This window comes from Aulonocara sp. 'chitande type north' Nkhata Bay, linkage group LG2 (genome assembly GCF_057382095.1).
Source record: "Aulonocara sp. 'chitande type north' Nkhata Bay isolate Kocher_YH1m ecotype deep benthic linkage group LG2, A_spYH_male_GT1.1, whole genome shotgun sequence".
Taxonomy (NCBI): domain Eukaryota; kingdom Metazoa; phylum Chordata; class Actinopteri; order Cichliformes; family Cichlidae; genus Aulonocara; species Aulonocara sp. 'chitande type north' Nkhata Bay.
The window spans coordinates 36,960,724-36,982,037 of NC_141345.1; the positions used below are offsets into that span (position 1 = coordinate 36,960,724).

General features: G+C 41.7%; 1 protein-coding gene across 4 annotated transcripts in view; it reads right to left on the minus strand.

Annotated features, from left to right (window-relative positions):
* The window catches only part of stox2b (storkhead box 2b), a 49,829-nt gene extending 31,328 nt beyond the window's left edge, over positions 1-18,501 (minus strand). For 2 of the 4 annotated variants that reach the window (XM_086261577.1, XM_086261569.1), the window contains exon 1: positions 17,533-18,501. In XM_086261577.1, coding sequence (XP_086117703.1) covers positions 17,533-17,869 — 337 coding nt within the window. In that variant the 5' untranslated portion in view covers positions 17,870-18,501. Of the gene's footprint in view, positions 1-663; positions 714-1,593; positions 1,747-17,532 lie in introns of those variants that run through there. The other 2 variants (XM_086261597.1, XM_086261587.1) reach the window with 2 other exon arrangements.
* Positions 18,502-21,314: the final 2,813 nt, after the last annotated feature.

Below are 21,314 nucleotides of genomic sequence, written 5' to 3' on the forward strand. Positions count from 1 at the left end.
TTATGATACGTACGATGGTCTTTCGTTCTACACGGTGCATTTCAAGGTCCTGCACCCATCCGTCGGTAAACTGTACCTGGGCTTGTTGCAGTGACCGGAAGTTACTAAACTTCATGAGTGTATGCACTCACTCCAAGAACCGTATGATTATAAATATGCATATAAATATGCTACGATGAGATAGCTGACTTCATCTAACTAGCAAATGTTGTCCAGGCTACGTTGGTGATACAGTTTTTTTTAATGTGTATGATATTTTTGTCATGCGATTTTAAAGCTGGTCCTACAACCGCATCCAAGAATAACATGCAGCTTATCTCAGAACTGTCGGTGAAAATTATTCTTGGAGCTAGGTTTAATTGAGCTGCATTTTAAAGAGGTGCAATTTCACAATTTGTGTCTATTTTCTAAGTTCACTATTTTGTCATGTGTTGAGAAAAACACAGATTTTAAAATTACATGGTCTAATATTTACATTTAGCATAACTGCAACATTATTTTTTCGTTTTTTTTTTTTAAAGACTCGAAAGGACTTGAAATTCAAAGTTTCAGACTTGTGACTTGACTCGGACTTTTACACCAGTGACTTGAGACTCGACTCTGACTTGCCTGACATTACTTGAGACTTGACTTGAGACTTGAGGATAAAGACTTGAGACTTACTTGAGACTTGCAAAACAATGACTTGGTCCCACCTCTGCTGTGGAGTGTCGCTTTAACAAATAAAATAAAAATAACAATCCAATTAGATCACTACTATGCAGTTCTAGTAATTCTACTAGTTCTTTTTATGAGTACTTCTTCAGGTAGTAGTGTTTATGTGCTTGTGGTAGTTTAACAATTTACACAACTCCTATCAGCACTCCTATCACTAATACTGTTTTCTCCCATGACTACTATTGTATTTTCCAGAAGAATGAAAATGACTAGCATAGCCAATAACTAGTTTTAGCCAGATCACAATCTATTAAAAGAAATACATCATTAATTTTGAGTAAAAGCATCAGCCTTCCCTAACTGTGCATCTGTAGTTTTTGGTCCAGTCTGGGCAATAAAAATCACTGGTAAAGATTAGCCATTTTGAAGTAGCTGCTGTTAGCTTACAGCGCTTCTCTCTTCTTGCTACTACAACTTTCTAATAGCAGACAGGTAGGGAGACAGAGCTAATCAGTAAAATCAGAGGACAAATCATATACAGGAGACATCTTCAGAGAAAAACCAGGATGCTAAAAAAGAGATCAACAAGCAGCTGCATGAAGCAGTGTAGCTGGTAAGAAAAGAGACAGTAGTACAGAGCAAATTACTGAACACTGATTGTTTACTGCCACCACAGTCAGAGACACGTACAATCAGCCAGCCTCCTTTGTCCACAGTACTAAACCACACCCCCTCCACTTCTAATGCTCTTTATAAACCTCCATTATCCTTCTTGCAGCATGTATGCCTTATTCCTTATCCCTGTAATCTTGTCCCATCTAATTATTCTATAACATTAAACCATGCTATAATGATAAGGTAGCAAGTTGTGAAGAGGCCAGTGATAAAAATAGGGGGAGAAAAAACCAAACAGATAAAGTAAAGGGAGATTCATACCTTAGCTGATATTATCCACTTCCTTCTGAAAATTTAAATCCAGTTGGAAAGCTGCGGCCTATGGCTTCTAACGTTAACGCAAATCTCTCCCCTTGCTGCCTCACACAGCAGTTCATCCTGCTTTTACCTCCAAACACACACACACACTGCTCCTCCCCCTCTCCTCTCTTATTACACAGGCATCATGCTCCTCTATTCTACTCACACAGGCACAGCCCCGCCCCCACTCTTCACACACAGTGTTCAGTCAAAGGCTACCCACAATCCTCTGCACCACACAAAGACAAGGGGGTGTGACCAATCACACACTGCCTCACTCTGCACCAGTGTTATTTAGCCCTTCCGTCACTGCATGCATGCTGACATTCCAGTTGTGGGCGGGCTACTGAGAAGGTTGCCATGACAACGTATCCCAAGTTGCTCTTTGTTGCTAATACTTTGCAGTAGACATTTGTTGCTATAGAAGTGCAGACATAGAAGTCTGCTCTGCTCTATGTGTGTGTGTGTGTGTGTGTGTGTGTGTCCTACATCAATCCTTAGTGTCCTAACTGGGTCACACCAGAACCCAGCTGCAGTGCTGCAGCACTGACACACACGCACACATACAATTACAATTATTCACTCAGAGTCAACTCTGAATAAACTACAGAATAACTGCTTGCACATACACCGAAGATTTCAAAGTAAATATGTTAAACATTCTCTAAGAATGATCGTCACATCTGGTAAATTCAAAGTAGCCTACACTACAAGTATGAGACTAATATGATGATACCAATTCTCTACCATGATTTTGGCTTCCCACAATTAAATGAACATATTAAGAAACACTGAAAATGCATGCTCCTCAACAGAATACAACGCAGATGAATATTAGGCGCTCCATCACTGCCTGCACGGGGGATGCATGTCAATCCCAGTTCCTGCATGTTGCAATGTGAAGTTTGCTGGACTTGTCTGGACCAGTAACACCGCATTAAGACATACGAGAAAACTGAAATATCTAGCACAGCAGAAAAGCTTGGAAAATCAGCCATTGTTTGGAAATACTTTGGATTCAGCAGAAGTGATGCGAGTAGAAATGATATGCAGAGTGTTGTGGAGCCATGTGTGCACCGCCTGAAACTTACTCCACCACCAACATATAATGCCAAGAAAATCAATGCAGTTGCTAACATAAAAGCAAGCATACAACACTTCTGTGCATCCATCCAGCTGGCGCAATGAAATCACCAACCAATCGCATTCCATTGACCATTCCGATGTGTGTAAATGTTGATTACATATTTTGTGGGTGGAGCCTAATTGGTGACAGAAAGTTACAGCTGTTGCTACCAGTGTCATCACTTAACGCTGATGACACCGGCTAGGTTTAAAACTAGGTTTGTTTCGTCCAGATACTTACCGGTGCCCTCTGATAAACTAAGTTTTAGTAATGGGAAGATGTTTCCTGACCTGTACTCACTGTCGGTTCAGTGGATCAAAGGTCCAACTGGCCTAGGTTACAGGGGCCCGACATATTTGTGTGCCTTGTTAAAAAGAAACGGAAAAGAAAAAGGAAAAATTTGCGGCTTGCAAATCTTTAGATGCCTACAAACTTTGTCCTATGCAGTCATTGTCCTCGGGATTCCCATAAACTTGTTCCGCATTCACCTAGGGACCATTTTTGGCCCGAGGACAACACAAGGGACATCGAATACTGACATGTGTCAGCTGAGTTTTGTGTGCTGCAGCTGCTGAGCCAGAGGCATGGACATAAAACAGAGCTGTACAAGACGTAGGCCTAATCAAGTTTAGGTGGAGTTTATTTTCGTTATGCTGGGTACTAGCTAGCATGACAGAGTTTCTATACAGCTGGGTGGGTGCTATGATGTTACTGATGTTGAACTTTATTTTATTCATAAGGTTAGTTAGTTAGTGAATGTGTGTGTGAATGGGTGAATGACTGAATGTAGTGTAAAGCGCTTTGGGGTCCTATGGACTAGAAAAGCGCTATACAAATGCAGGCCATTTACCATTTACCATTTAGTAGAATTGCCAACCGTCCTGTAAAAACGGAATCGTCTCGTATTCAGAGAAAATATTACGCGTTTTGTATTGAGGTGAGAAGGAACACAGTTTGAAACTGATCAATGATCAGCTGATCGGCTTTTCTCTCTTGTTTATTTATCGCCCACTTTGTGCCAGAAAGAAAAAAAAACAGTGGAGGTCGCGTTAAACAACAGCAGCACGTTTAAGCTTGATCAGCTGTTGTTAGAATTTATTTAATATTACTTTCTAGTATCAGCTGATGTTTGCTGGAGCCACAGCTGTAAAGCTGCTGGTCATGATGTCGGTTTGGATATGTGGTGAGAGGGAAACATGAAGATGAAACCAGGAGATGTCCTTACTGAATCATCAGAGCTGAACAGGTGATGGAGAAACAGGTTTACCTTTCAGGTGACATGAATGAGTTGAAGTTATGAACTGTTTCTGAGAGACGAATAACACCAGGATCCTTTTCTAAGTAGCTGACAGCTGGTAACTGTGCAGGGGCGGGTCTATCAAAGTGTTGCCAGGGGGGCAGGTAGGGCATTAACAGGGAGAGGGGGGCACAAAGAAATACTTTTCTTTCTTATTCTCATTCAAAATGTCTCGCTTTTAAAAAATAATTATCTGAATCTTACAACAAACGATTGATAGATTGATGCATATATACCATCAGAACAGTGTACATCACTGTCACAACAGTGTTTATTTGCATTCAAAGGCTTTATGATTTTTCCTATAATGGCGGCCGGTCTCTAGTCAAAACGCCCGGGCCGATTTTTTGTCCCAGTCCAGCCCTGTATGCAGCTCATCTGCAGTCTGGTGTTGCCTACATCTTCCTATTCAGAAGGCAGAATTTCCGAGTTCTGAGTGCAATCAAAGCACCACGACTGCAGTTTTTGTGTTGGATGTAAAAGGTGCACATGATGCTGTGACGTAGGCTAGAATCATGGCAGCAGTCAATGACGGTCCAGGCGTGGGATTTCTCTCGTGGAAATGTGCACATTATCTTTTCCTTTCTGTTGGTAGGTGGCACAGTGCACTGTGGCAAGTAAGCAAGCTAGAAGACTGGTAGTCTGGCTGGGTATCCAGTAGAGCTGGGCGATAGAACGATAACGATATGTATCGCGATATAACTTTTACTCGATAGAGAAATTAAGCTATCGCGATAGACCTCGCCGCTCTTGTCCTCTTAAAAAAAAAAAAAAAAAAAAAGGTCAGCCAATCCAAACTAAGTAGCGCAGAGCCGAACCAATCACAGCCGCAGCGTCACGTCGCGTGACTTGTTACGTACAGCACAAGTGCCAAGCCGCACGTGTGTTTGTTTGGGAAGCAGCCAGCGCGTAATGGAGGAAATGAGTGTGCCGACTAGAAAAATCAACCGAGCGTGACCGAAGAGAAAACAGATGATGGTTCCAACGCCGGAGAGATTGTCGAACGGAAGAGCCATAGAAGTTCCGTAGTGTGAAGGTATTTCGGCTATTTCAAGTCTGACAAAAACAGAGTAGCGTGCACTGTAAATTGTGCCGAAAGCAAGTCTGGAAATACAATAAACTGGTGCATGCGTCACACTGTGCGCCACGTTATTGTTTCGGTGAAATGAATTTCTACAATACTGTTAATTCTACTCTCTGCAGTGTTTAAATGCTTACATATACACACAGTTACTGTCCCTCCACACATACGACTCGGTTCTGCTTCTATGCCCCAGCTTTGTTTACTTTTTCCCACCGAGGCTTCTAGACTTCTGATTGGCCAACATTTCTGCACGGTTAGGAATCTAGCGCCACCTGCTGCTTTGGCATGTTCATAGCAGCGTTTTCCTTCATTTCTGCCTTTATGTGTGGACGGGATTATTTTTAAAACGAAAACGGAAAATCTCAGTTTTCAAAAATACCCGTGTACGTGTGGACGTAGCCTCAGTCTCTGACTGGAAGCGCTGATTCGTCATTCGGCTTTTGTCAGACTAAAGTAACTGTTACAACTGTTTGAAAAGCTCAGCTATACAACAAGGAGAGATTGAGAATTTCCTTTTAGTTCTCACTTTATTTGATATTGACAAAAGTTAGTCAGTTTTGTCTGTTCTTCTGTAAAACAAACTAAGATTTATTTTTAGAATTAATATTTTGTTTCTAAGTGGAATTGACAGTTTAGTCTGTTTCGTTTGTTCTATTTTGAAACTTAAACGCTTTAGCGGCTGCCTTTTGTGTAGTTTGCAATATTTGCCTTTATTTATCTGAAAAAGTCTCATGTTCCTTAAGTACATCTACCCTGTTGAACTTATTATGGGAAATAAATATTTAAATAAAAACAAGCTGCTGATTATTTCACATTTTACTTGTGAGCAACGGCACATTTAAATCTTACAAATATAGTTATTTGGCTTATATCGTGATAGATATCGTTATCGCCTGAAATGAAAAAAACATATCGTGATATGAAAAAATCTCATATCGCCCAGCTCTAGTATCCAGTTACAGAAGCAACACATTAACAAGAGAAGTCTGAGTAAAACCAAAGTTACTTTCCCTAGTAACTAGTTACTTTGAAAGTAACGAGTAACTTGAAGTAACTGAGTTACTTTTAATAGAAGTATAAAGCACCCCTCCAATAGCCAAACCCATCTGTTCTCCGATTGGATTGTTAAATTTGTGATTGACATGACATTGGCCAATCAGATGAAAGGAAGAAAAAGACGGTCAAAATTCGTACTTGAAACTTGAGTGCAGAGTTTCACACGTATTTTTTGGCTAAGTACACACACAAATTCTTTTTACACATACAAAACTGATTTACAAGTACAAAATATTTATGACCACAATTTGAGCCCATAAACATACCGTTTGACTTGTGAATTTGACAAACGAATAAATAATATACACTGTGTGTGTGTTTCTGTGCAAGTATACCATCAACACTGACACATATACAAGAAAACAGCCTTTGAATAGCCACTGTAGTGACCACTACGTGTGAAAGCGTTAGACAAGAATGTTGCTTTTTCTGTCAAAATGTTGTCATTTGACAAAATGGTTATCAAATGCAAACACTGATTTGTGAATGTTTGACATTTTTATTGTGTATCCTAGCAAACATAGTATTAAAGTTAGTCAAAGAAAAAAAATCAACCTCATTAACTTTTATCCAAAAAAATCTGTAGAATCAATTATACAGCAGCACTGGTTATATTTTCTTTGAACACATTTTGGCATTTTTCAAGCCAGTTTCTTTAAATGCTGGCGATGACAGTGTCTGCTTCATTAAACCTAAAGACAATGCTCTTACTACTGATCCCCAAAGCATAGTTTTAGGAGCTTTGTGGACTTTATGAACCATCTTTATCTGAAATAAAAAGATGACAACCTGTATGAGAGGAAACTTCTGCTGAAAAACACCAAATCAAAATCTTAAAGTGATCATGAATGTTTTATTTCATAATACAAGATGTTTGCAACAGTTTACTAATCAAATAATCAAGATTACTGGACCCTAATTAACCCCTAAAAAAAACTCTGGTAACAGTGTGCAGGTTGTTATGTCTCATAATCACAAAAGGAGGGATTTCAGAGCTCAGACGTGTAAAACTTACTGCTGTACTAGTAAGTTTTACACTGTCTGAAGAGTTAGGGTGTTGTTGACAGGATGGTGCAGGATCCCAGGACAGCAGCAAGCGAGGACTTCAGCTTGCTTTCTTATTCTGTTCAACCTATAATCAAAATAAGTAGGGACAAGGACATATTATTAGGGATTAACTTTTTATTTCCACACTGGCTCTGTGTTGTATACATGAACAATGATGGAACAAAGACTGGATTTTCTGCAGCCTCCCCTGCTGCAGATACTCAGTCATCACATTGCAGCTCCAGGATCTGTTAGGCTTAGCTAAGTTCGTATTCAGTGCCATTACTTTGTGCCATCATCAAATGCTTGCGTTAAAACCGACTCATAGCATCTAAACATTTACATGCCATGTCTGCTAACATGCGGCTGTTGCTAAATTTATTTTATAGTGTTTACTGTGATAAAACAGCCACTGACAACACTATCTGGGCATTTGCTGTCAGTACAAGTTCAGAACTACATGACTGAGTTTGCTTTTCCCTATAATAAACCGCAGAAACCTGAAAACTTACCTGATATAAAGTAAGCACTGCAAAGACAAGAATTTCTCTGTCCAGTCAGTCCGTTTGATGGATTGCAACCATAAAAGCCTGCGGATGGCTCCAAAAGCCATCTCTGAAAATGGTCAACGCCACTTTTCCTCTGATTTCTGTTCTAACAGCCGTCTGTACAACAGGACAGTTCTTCCTTATTCTGACTATCGCTCCAGTTATACCTATTATGCCTATTTCCAGTGTCTCTCTGCACACACGTACAGAATGACGTAACCAAGAAAGCAGTCTGTCATATTATCACTCGTGTTTTAAGGCATTCAGTTTATAGGTTATCACCTTTTTAATACATAACAGTTTAAATACCTGTATTTGTTCCAGAATAATTATATTAATACAAACACAAACACACACATCATAATCATAATCATAATGGCCCCGCCCCTCCCTGAGCCTGGTTCTGCTGGAGGTTTCTTCCTGTTAAAAGGGAGTTTTTCCTTCCCACTGTCGCCAAAGTGCTGCTCATAGGGGGTCATATGATTGTTGGGTTTTTCTCTGTATCTATGAAGCACCTTGAGGCGACTTTTGTTGTGATTTGGCGCTATATAAATAAAATTGAATTTAATTGAATTGAATTACGTTTTTCACACATTTGTGGAATTCATACCACATTTAATTTAAATATGTATCATTGTTATTGTATTTAAAACAGTTTTAATTTTAAATTTAGTTGTAATTTTAAATCAGTATTTAAATACAACTACTACTCAGTTTGAAATAAATGCAAACTATTATCTAGTAATCTCAGACATATAACAACTCTACATACAGTGACATTAAAACTATTGGACCACCTTCACAACACAAGTATTAAAAGATAACTGTATTTCATGAGCCAAAATGCTAAAACTTACATCTCTAGTGTACAAAAGTTCTCTTGTCCCTGAACAAAACAGCTGGTTATTTTTGTAGAGCTGTTTTGTAGAAGGTGTTTCAACTGCTCTTTTGGAGTCATGACATACACTATATTGCCAAGTATTCACTTATCTGCCTTTATGCCCATGTTGGCTCACCCTCTGCAGCTATAACAGCTTCAACTCTTCTGATAAGGTTTTAAACCAAGTTTAGGACTGTGTTTGAGTTTTTGACCATTCTTCCAGAAGTGCATTTGTGTCAGTCACTGACGTGGGATCAGAAGGCCTTGCTCACAGTCTCCACTCTAATTCATCCCAAAGCTGTTCTATCGAGTTAACGTCAATCCAGGACTCTGGTATGGAAGAACTTGATTGGTTTGGACAGTCCTGACCTGCACAAACTCAATCATCATGTCTTTATGGACCTCGCTTTATGCACTGGTGCGCAGTCATGCCGGAAAAGGAAGCAGAGAACAGTCAAAGGAGCTTGCAAAGAACTACGATGACCTGGATGACTGAGAACCTTCACAGACATGAAGCAGAGAACACATCTCCACGGCTCTAGAGTCCACTGGCGAGTAGGCAGAGGTTGACTGGTAGTTTGAGACAGAACTGGCTTTGTCCAGCTGTTTTGGGGGACATTCATCTCTTCCAGGTGCCAGTCAGTTCTTGGGCACCTGAGGCCCTGTCCTCAATGTGTACTGGGATTGCCAGCCTCTGGTGGAGTCACCTTACGCTTTGATATCTTGCCCATTGGCCGTGGGGGCTCTTCCCGGGGCCTCCTTGGTTATTTGTGTTGCCTTGGGTCTTAAGTGCTTTTGTGAGGCTCCGCTTAAACTATGCATATATAAAAATAAAAAAATGTAAATAAAATTGACTAACAAGAGGAGCCTATAGAGAGTTTATGGAGTTCCTCTTGGCAAAGGAAAACAAAGTGCTCTTCCTAGATGAGAAGCAAGTTCTAAAGATGCCAGTGGCAGATGCAATGATCCCATTATGTAACGTCTGAAACATCACACAAGCCAGTCTGAGTGCTCAGAGTAGAAATCTGCTATATGAATACCTGCCTATTAACCAGCTGCCAACATTTTAACTTTTACCATGTGACTGTTCTAAAGAGCTTGAAGTAGGTATGTTGCAAACCAACAGAGAAGGATAAAATACAGTAAGGTTTTGTGTATGTGTGTATAGAGTGTGTGTGTATAGAAGAGAAAGAACCAAAAATAGCCCTTGCCAGTGAAGGCTTAGGACTGCAGGGGCTGGCTCCCTAAACTAGGCCAGGGCCTTGGGTAACCTGATGGTTCCAAATTTAAGTTTGTAAAGAGAGGTTGCCAGATGTGAGAATTAAAATATGTGTCACAGATGAGATAGTAAGTAAAAATACCTTTTATATGCACAGAAACACAGGTGTGTGTGTCTGTTGTGAGGATAGCTAAGCAAAGACGAGATGGATCTAAAGTTGCATGGAAGCTGCATGAGAGGAGCTCCCATTACATCCGATTGTGTGTGTCTATATCTCTGTGTTCTGTGTATCTGTCAGGCTTCCAACAGAATGACAAAGCAAGTGTTCAAGTGTTAAAAAGGCACAACTCTAGCATGTATAATGGCAGCCTTTACATAAATTGTGAGGCTGAAACGAGGGAAGGAAGCAGAGAAAAACATCAGAGGCAAACATAAGTCCAAAAGTCCTGAATTACTCTTAATTTCTTTATACTTTGCAAGGGGAATGGGGCATAGATTCACTTTACTGAAACATCTGTAAATATATAGAAATACAGTTTAAGTATATAGGGCAAAAATCTATTCTGTTTTATTGATACAGCTCTAATTCACAGCAATAGTCGCCTTCTGTTCCATTCTCTGCCAGGATTATCCCACACTGCTTCAGTAATGTTGAGGTCCAGGTTCTGTCTGACAGGGTTTGTTTTTTGGTCCACTCTACATGGTGATGATGGACCAAAATCTCATGGCACACAGCAAAATCTCCAGTGTTAAATTAACACTGGAGAGTGTCTATATGGGTCCACACCTCTGAGTGTTAAATACAACACTGTTGAGTGTTAAATTAACACTTTTGGTAAATGGACTGGTTCTTATATAGCGCTTTTCCACTCTTCTGAGCACTCAAAGCGCTTTACACAACTTGTGCATTCACCCATTCACACCCATTCGCACAAGCACAACTGACATTCACACACATTCATACTCCGATGAATGCATCGGAGAGCAATTTCGGGTTAGTATCTTGCCCAAGGATATTTGGCATGCAGACTAGGGGAAGCCGGGAATCGAACCACCAACCTTCCGATCAGTAGATGACCTGCTCTACCACCTGAGCTACAGCCACCCTTTTGACAGTGTTATATGTTTAAAAGTAACCTAGTCAGTTTTGAAGATTAACAAAGGCTAACACTGAGCAGTGCTGATTTTCTAACACTGGAATATTTCTAACATTTTGAGTTATTTTCCAGTGTTAGAAAATCAGCACTGCTCAGTGTTAGCCTTTGTTAATCTTCAAAACTGACTAGGTTACTTTTAAACATATAACACTGTCAAAAGTGTTAATTTAACACTCAACAGTGTTGTATTTAACACTCAGAGGTGTGGACCCATATAGATTTTGCTGTGCACTTTTCTGCAATCACTATTCTATTAATTTTGACATGATCCCTAATACCACTGACTGAAATGCCTCCACTGATTTTTACAGGGAGTGCAGAATTATTAGTCAAGTTGTATTTTTGAGGAATAATTTTATTATTGAACAACAACCATGTTCTCAATGAACCCAAAAAACTCATTAATATCAAAGCTGAATGTTTTTGGAAGTAGTTTTTAGTTTGTTTTTAGTTTTAGCTACTTTAGGGGGATATCTGTGTGTGCAGGTGACTATTACTGTGCATAATTATTAGGCAACTTAACAAAAAACAAATATATACCCATTTCAATTATTTATTTTTACCAGTGAAACCAATATAACATCTCCACATTCACAAATATACATTTCTGACATTCAAAAACAAAACAGAAACAAATCAGCGACCAATATAGCCACCTTTCTTTGCAAGGACACTCAAAAGCCTGCCATCCATGGATTCTGTCAGTGTTTTGATCTGTTCACCATCAACATTGCGTGCAGCAGCAACCACAGCCTCCCAGACACTGTTCAGAGAGGTGTACTGTTTTCCCTCCTTGTAAATCTCACATTTGATGATGGACCACAGGTTCTCAATGGGGTTCAGATCAGGTGAACAAGGTGGCCATGTCATTAGTTTTTCTTCTTTTATACCCTTTCTTGCCAGCCACGCTGTGGAGTACTTGGACGCGTGTGATGGAGCATTGTCCTGCATGAAAATCATGTTTTTCTTGAAGGATGCAGACTTCTTCCTGTACCACTGCTTGAAGAAGGTGTCTTCCAGAAACTGGCAGTAGGACTGGGAGTTGAGCTTGACTCCATCCTCAACCCGAAAAGGCCCCACAAGCTCATCTTTGATGATACCAGCCCAAACCAGTACTCCACCTCCACCTTGCTGGCGTCTGAGTGGGACTGGAGCTCTCTGCCCTTTACCAATCCAGCCACGGGCCCATCCATCTGGCCCATCAAGACTCACTCTCATTTCATCAGTCCATAAAACCTTAGAAAAACCAGTCTTGAGATATTTCTTGGCCCAGTCTTGACGTTTCAGCTTGTGTGTCTTGTTCAGTGGTGGTCGTCTTTCAGCCTTTCTTACCTTGGCCATGTCTCTGAGTATTGCACACCTTGTGCTTTTGGGCACTCCAGTGATGTTGCAGCTCTGAAATATGGCCAAACTGGTGGCAAGTGGCATCTTGGCAGCTGCACGCTTGACTTTTCTCAGTTCATGGGCAGTTATTTTGCGCCTTGGTTTTTCCACACGCTTCTTGCGACCCTGTTGACTATTTTGAATGAAACGCTTGATTGTTCGATGATCACGCTTCAGAAGCTTTGCAATTTTGAGACTGCTGCATCCCTCTGCAAGATATCTCACTATTTTTGACTTTTCTGAGCCTGTCAAGTCCTTCTTTTGACCCATTTTGCCAAAGGAAAGGACGTTGCCTAATAATTATGCACACCTGATATAGGGTGTTGATGTCATTAGACCACACCCCTTCTCATTACAGAGATGCACATCACCTAATATGCTTAATTGGTAGTAGGCTTTCGAGCCTATACAGCTTGGAGTAAGACAACATGCATGAAGAGGATGATGTGGACAAAATACTCATTTCTCCCTCCCATTCTACTTTTAAATACTCTAGGAACAACAAGTAGGCCTGCAGTGTGAGAGCGAAGTGCTCTAATGATGTCTTGAAGATAGGATGGCACCTGATTTTTCTAGAAATTGTATGTTAGAAGAAGGATTAATTCAATTCTGGATTTAACAGGGAACCAATGAAGAGAAGCCAATACGGGAGAAATGTGCTCTTTATTTTTAGTCCCTGCAAGTATTCTTGCTGCAGCATTTTGGATCATGGAGGTGGCAGTACCATGCTGTGGGGATGTTTCTTTTTTTCTTTTTTTTAGCAGGAACTAGGTGACTATTTAGGGTCAGGGGAAAGATGAATGCACCAATGTAAACATCCTTGATCTGCTCTAGAGCTCTCTGGATCTCAGACTAACAGAACAGAATGACTCTAAGCGCTCTAAGCGAGGACAAGAAAGAAGTGGCTTTGGGACCACTCTGTAAATGTCCTTGACTGTCCCAGCTAGAGCCCAGACTTGAACCTGATTGAACTTCTCTGTAGAGATCTGAAAATGTCAGTGCACTAACACTGCCCCTCTAACGTGATGGAGCTTGAGAGGTTCTGCAAAGAATAATGGGAGAAACTGCCCCAAAATAGGTGTGCCAAGCTTGTACAGACTTGAGACCATTATTGCTGCCAAAGGTGTTTCAACTGAGTTTTTAAGAAAGGCTTTGTATATATACATACAATATATATATATATATATATACATACAATATATATATATATATATATATATATATATATATATATATATATATATATATCCATCAATCCATCTTTTTCCGCTTATCTGGGGCCGGGTCGTGGAGGCAGCAGTCCAAGCAGAGAAGCCCAGACCTCCCTCTCCCCAGCCACCTCTTCCAGCTTGTCCGGGGAAACACCAGGGTTTTCCCAAGCCAGCAGAGATATAATAATTCCCAGTGTGTCCTGGGTCTACCCCGGGGTCTCCTCCCAGTGGGACATGCCCAGAACACCTCACCCAGGAGGCATCCTTGTCAGATGCCCGAACCACCTATTATTCAAATCACATCACAACACACACTGACCCCTGAGTCCCCGTGTTTTTAACTCGGCGGACGTGATTAAGGATGCCGACCACCGCAGACCGCGCCCCACCACATACCCCCATCGCCCGATTGAGGCCGGGGAACCACCCAGCTGAACCTACACCCCACCGCGAGTGGGAGGGGGAATCAGCCCGGACCGTCAGCACCCCTGGGGCCCGGCCAAGCGACTGGGAGTTGCGAATCCAGGTGGCCGCCTGCGAATCCAGCAGCGTTGGCCAAGCTCGGCCGCGTGGCAGGTGGACGCGGCGCGGCCGGCACAGTCGTGAGTCCCAGGTCATAGGCGGCTTGGCAGATCTCAAGCATGGTGCACACCTCGATGGCCAGCTCCAATCAGAGAGGACAGAGAGGACAGATGGTTTGAAAGAGGAGTGAAAAGAAGCCATCTATGTCCTCTGTGAGCGACCATCTTTGAACAGAGGCGGGGGTTTACGACACCAACTCTCTGCCATCTATAATCCAGTTTTGAGATCCCTTCCCAGACGCCTTAACGCCCACTCACATCCTGGGCCATCTGATCTCAGGAATTCGCATGATAAGGTGGGGCCAGGTTTCACAATGAACACACCCGAAACTCTGGCTGATTGGGACCCACACCCAGTTTCACACCTTGGCTCAGGCGATTAGAGGATCATCAGGGGTCCTTTTGTCCCTCTGTGGGGGGAAACTCCCACTGGGTTTATATCTGGGACTCTCCACCATTTGACCTTAGAACTGAAGAAGCTTCTCGGATGAGAGGTGAAACGTCTTCAAGCAACTTAAAGAAGTCCAGACGCTTTTCTTTGCAAGCTCCTTTGACTACGATGACCTGGATGACTGAGAACCTTCACAGACACTTAAACATGAGAGGTTTTTGGACAAAGTTTGTGTTTTTTCCATTGTTTAAGCACTGCTTCCAGCCAAGAGTGATACCATATATGTCCTATAGCTGCAGAAAAGGCTAACATTGTTATCTTTTTACCAAAAAAAACAGCTGAACATGAGAGGTTTTTGGACCAATTTTGTGTTCTCCATTCTTTAAGCACCGTTTAAGCACCGGCACCGTTTCAAAAGTACCGGTTTGGTACTGGTATCGGATAAAACCTAAACGATACCTATCCCTACTCGAGATGAGTACTGTCAGTGCGCCTCAGGGTGGCTGTGGCTACAATGTAGCTTGCCATCACCTGTGTGTGAATGGGTGGGTGACTGTGTGTGAATGGGTGGGTGACTGGGTGTGAATGGGTGGGTGACTGTGTGTGAATGGGTGGGTGACTGGGTGTGAATGGGTGGGTGACTGGGTGTGTAAAGCACTTTGGGGTCCTTAGGGACTAGTAAAGCGCTATACAAATACAGGCCATTTACAGGCCATGAGAGGGGCCTGTTGAAAAAGCCTGGCTGTCTCATGGTAACATACAGGAGTCATCACTCACTGTAAAGGTGACACAGAGTTCCCAAACTTCATGCATTACCACTGCATCAATCACCAACAGGCGTTACATGCAAAGGTGATCGGGCATGTCATGACTCCCGTCGTGAAGATCATAAACAGCATCCGCTCCAGAGCTAAACAGCACAGAGCATTCAAGGTGCTGTTGAAGGAGCTGTCAGCTGACTGTGGTGACCTGCTACTAAATCCCGTGGCTCAGCACGGGATGGATTTTGCTTTGTTTTTTGTCACTTTTGGGTGAAATCAGGGAGTTCATGCAATCCAAGGCGATAACACAACGCTGCTGGAGGACAGTGAGTGGATACTTGACCTTGCATTTTTGATGGACATTACTGGGAAATTGAACCATTTCAACTGTAAGCTGCAAGGCAAAGGTAAGACTGTTGCTGACATGATAAGTGCTTTAAATGCATTTAAAGCCCAGATGAACATCTTCTCTGTGCATGTACAGAGAAATGCACTTTCCCTCTGTGCAGATGGTGCTGAAAGACAACGCTTCTGCATCTGAGACTTTTGACAAAGTTGCAGAAAAGTACTCTCAAGACCTTGATCATTCATTTCCAATCCATTCATGAACGTGGACACAGCATGCATTGCTGAGCAACTAAGTGCAATGTTCAGCTTTATGCTGGACAGGTGGAAATCGAAATTAGAACACAGCAAAATGACCTCCACCTCAAAGCCAAACTTTGGGTGCCTTGTTGACACAGAAAAGTACAGTGGTGTATGCACAGCATCTATGAAGGTTGCCAGCCTGTATGGTTCAACCTGTCTTTGTGAATCAGCCTTTTCTGACATAAACTTCATCAAGAACAAGCACAGAACACGCCTCTCTGATGCACATCTGCAAGACTGAGAGCTGCGGTGTCAAGTTATACCCCAGATTGCAACACACTGGTGAACAGCAGGAAATGCCAGGGTTCCCAGTGGCAACATGGCAGTGTCATGGCAAAGCTGAATTTAATTATTGAAAAACAAACGTGTTCATTGAATGTAACATTTGATTTTTTTTAGAAAATCTGCAGATTTTGTGACAAGTTCAGTAAAATCTGAAAGTTGATTTTTGTATGTTTCATAATTGATAATCTGTGCAGACATGGTGCAGTGCATGATTTGTTCAACATTGTTAGCGGCAAGTGAAAACGTTGCAGATTATTTGAAAATGTAAATACTTTAGAGATTTATAGAAAGAAAGTGTGTATATGTATCTGTTTCCTACCTTCTTAAAGCATTGTTTGTAATTATTGTGAGAAATCATTAACAGGATCAGTGTCTTTACAGAGATGAATACCTTCAATTATTAATAATAACATATAATTAAAAGTAAACTGAGCAAATTTGTTATTTCAGAAGTGTAAAGTATCAAACTGGTAGCCCTTCGCATTAATCAGTACCCAAGAAGTAGCTCTCAGTTTCACAAAGGTTGGTGACCCCTGATTTACTTACCCCTGAGTCCAGTTTACTGTAGAAGACTTCTCAGGATGAAACAGACACCCAGGGTTGGAAGCACATGCCCTGTCTGCTTTCAGTATTGCTATTCCAACCCTATTCCCAAAGAGATACAGCCCAGTTTCTCTTTGACTGCAGCTGTTGATTAAAACTGTCAATCATTATGTACTGTCTAAGTTTTACAGCATCAAGTCACTAATGAAAAACAAACTTGTGAGAAACATGTACCCTTGATCCAACACCAGCATTAAAACAAGTTCTCCAGTTGTTGTTTCAGTCTGAGCTGCCGGTCCTCTAACATGAGTATGAAGACTTATTCTAAATGCTCTAAACAACAGAATAATTCAACTCTGTCTTATTTCATCTGGGCCAAATTGTGTATCCCCGAAGATGCGCGATTATAAAATATACAAAATAAGACAATAACAAAGTGTATTAGGCGAATATAAAGTGATATTTACATTTTTCTGCAAGGAGATTTAACACATCATAAGCTACTTGTCAGTTATGACGGCCCTTAAAATAAACACTGGTGCTCAAACTAAAGACATTTCCAAGTGACACAACAGGCAGTGCACATGAAAATGGCTCTCAGCGTCAAGGTGCTGTATTAAGCTTCAACAATTGTATGGGATATCATTACCATAAGTACACAAGACTAGGTGTAGAGGCCTTACCGAGGTATTTAATGGTGAATCCCCGAGGCGGATTAAGAGACCTCCGCATCCATCCCTCCCTCAGTACCTCCAGGTGGTCTTCCTTGCCTTGAATTAATAGCACATGCTCGTCAATCCATCCCAGGAAGAAAGTCTCGGACACGGCCTCTGTAATCCGCTGGTTCCATACATGATGCTGGGTATTTTCTGCTTTAAAATCGGCAAAAATCTCATAGCCGGTGTGGTGTCTCGGGAACTCGTCGCTTTCAGACACCCTGCCCCCTAACGCCTCCCCAGCCCCGACCCTGGATAGCACTATAGCCAAAGAATGGGGAGCTATCTGCAGGAAAGACTCCATTGTCGCATCGGCCTTCTAGCTCTCGGTCGAATACACTACAATCGTTTTATTCATCTCTAACAACGTCGGGCTGAACGGAAAACAAACAGTCCATGTTGGCTGGCAGTGCAGCTACGTTTTGCGGCAGCCGCATAGATTATAGTTGTATTTCATGAAGCTAGTCTGCTAGCTGCAGTTAGCTCTTTAACCTTACATGTACCCAATTTCTACATTTTAAGGTCCGTCTTCCTGTTCGGGCGGAATGTAGAGCCCCGAAACCGAACACGAAAATTAGTGTTGATTCATCTCGAGTGCTGTCTAGCAGGAGAGGACATGATTCATTCTCGATTTAAACCTCGTTGTTGCGCCTGAGATCTAGAAATATTGCTACCTAGCTGGATGCTAACATTTTAATCAATTCACCCCGGCAACAGATGCGGCGGCGCCCCTCTTCTTAGCAACAGACAGCAACGCAGTTTCGTGGGTCAGTTGGCTTTGATTTGCCAACCTTTACGATTAAGGGCCAGGCGTAATTTTCAGTTGTCAGATGATCGTGTCGAGTCTTGCGATACGCTTTAAACAATACGTAAGAATACAGCTGGATGCAGGACTGTCTCATCCAGGTACAGTGGTGACAGACGTCGCTACGGAGCTACGCTTTAATAAGTGTGGAAACATTCTTCCGGGTACATTTTCAACTTAAGACTCTTCGTGCCACATATATATGTGGGCTAACTATTCTAAATAATTACTATTACCTTGTTAACAAATTATTATACTTGAATAATACATATAAAAATGACTCGCATATAATTATACTATAGTAAATCTTTGTTCATGACTAGTTCACTTGAAATGAGCAGTTTTGAAACACACATTTTGTAGTAGTTCAACAGATCATTTTTATGAATTTTCTGAACGATTTGGGAGTGATTGTAGCCTCCCCGAAGTAACGAATCACAAATAACTGTGTGTTTTTTGTGTGTCTTGGCTGTGCATGGGTTATGTGCAATATGTGTGGAATATGATGAATTCTGAAGTGCTTAACAAGCTAATAACACACACGCACACAGACACACTAACTGCCATAAAACTTGCATAAAATGTTCTTGTCCTCAATTCTTCCAAGTTTGTACACACTCATTTTAGTACATGATTTGATAGCTTACACATCCCATCACTCAGTGCTGCTGCTCCAACACCTCAGGGCTGGATGTGCTGCAGCTGTCCCACAACAGACTGACCATTTAATTCAGGTGTTTTGGAGTGGGGAAACACCCCTACCTAAAACATCTAAAGCAAGCTGTCCCAAGAACCAGAACTTTGAACTGCTGCATTGCCATTATTGCCTGAAGAAAACTGGCCCAACTACACGGTGTTGCCCTGAGACAACGAACCAAAATCTGTCTATAAACAACTAAAAATACTTCTTCAATGTTCTTAAACATGCACAGATTTTAAATATATGCTTATTTCAATTTAAACGTACATAAAATTGATATTAGTCTCAGCATTAGCTAGCACTCTGTCGTGCAGATTTGACATCTGAGAGGATTGCTCCACCCCCGAGTCAAAGGTCAAACTCTGTGCTTCTCATCATTTTACTGAAAACTGAAGTGTGTTGTGTCACAAAACAAGTAAATATGTCTTTTTTAAATTATGGGAGAGTGTAATCACAACAAGATTGGTTTAATTCCTGAAGGCAACACTGTGCCATGGAGGGTTATTAGTAATGGGTGTAAATGGGTGAATGTGGTATGCTCTATATAAGAACCAGTCTATTTACAGATTCTTCAACCTGCATTTGTGGGATTGTAAGTCAACCAGTGTGGTTGTGTTGGTCACTCTGGCAGAACCAGTGCACTCAAGCTGATGGGATTCCAGAAGCTCAGAAAAAGAGTCAGCAGCAGAATCAGCTGCTTGACACTGGCAGAGAAGATCTGGCAGGTTTTCAACCCACATACTCAACCCTACTCTTTACTTTTGGTCCTAAGTTTATTATTCAAGTCAAGGGTAATCATTTATTTACATGGGCTGTTCGGTTGAGTCATTCAGCTATAGATAGATAGATAGATAGATAGATAGATAGATAGATAGATAGATAGATAGATAGATAGATAGATAGATAGATAGATAGATAGATAGATAGATAGATAGATAGATAGATAGATAGATAGATAGATAGATAGATAGATAGATAGATAGATAGATAGATAGATAGATAAACCTGTTAATTTAAAGTTAAAGTTAATTCTGCACGTCACATTTTTCCTCCCTCACATAAGAAACTTCCCTGTATAACACAGAAAAGGAGAAAAAATAAGTTGCAAATAGGAAAACAAAAAATGTTCATTTCAAAACAAAGTGCTTGAATTATCTGGGAGGCAAAACTTAACATCTTCTGCAACACAGGAACACTGAGTTGCTGAGGGGACAGTGTGTGATTGTTTGGTACCACCACATGGCCAGAGGGAGGAGCAGTTTGCAATCTCAGGTCAGGGAGAAAGGGAGGTTGGAGGTTGTGGCTGATAAATCTGAGGGGCTGATGAGAGTGCGAGGCTGTGACCCTGAGTGTTTCAGCATCTCTCAGGTGTGGATGTTGAAAATTTAAAGGGCAAAGGAGCTGATAATGCAGGTCGCTGATGGAGCTGAGGCTGTGCAGGTACGAGACAAGCACCTGGTTTGTTCCCACCTTTGGGGACAGGTGCACTGTAAGACCGGAGAGGATTGTAATGAACAATTTGAGACCTGACCTGCTACAAAGACCAAGAAGCTTATCGTGGACTACAGGAACTCCAGGGTGGAGGGCACACCCAGCAGTTTGATGGGACAGAGGTGGAGAGAGTCAGTGGTTTCAGGTTCCTGTGGATCAACCTCAGTGAGGAATAATTTGTTATTTGCAGGTCACTCTGGAATGGTGGCTGCACGAGTTTATTTCTCTTCACTTTTCACGTCTCTTCTCTTCTTTGTCTGTACTTGTTATGTCTGCTTTGCATTCAGTGCTGGAATTTATCACATAAACATACAGCACACACACAAACACACAAACACACACAGCAAGCTTCATGCCAACAACAGCCTCGGCCCTCCTGATGGTCAGTCTGTTTGCGTCCTTTGCTTTGACGCCTGCACCCCAGCACGCCACAGCAAAGACGATGGTGCTGCCAACAACAGGCCGATAGAACATATGGTGCAGCTGCTGCAGACACTGAAGGATCTGAGCCTTCGTAGAAAGTAAAGCCGGCTCAGAGCCTTTGTGGAGGCAGCGTCCGTGTCGGCAGACCACTCCAGCTTGTCATCCAGTTGAACTCCCAGATACTTGTAGGATGTGACTATTTCCACATCAGTCCCACTAATGCAGACAGGAGAAGGTGGGGATCTGTTTCTGCAGGTGGTTCACCTCACACCACCTCATAAAGAGATCAGTCCGTCCTCTGTACTCCTCTTCCCGTGTCCACACTTCCAA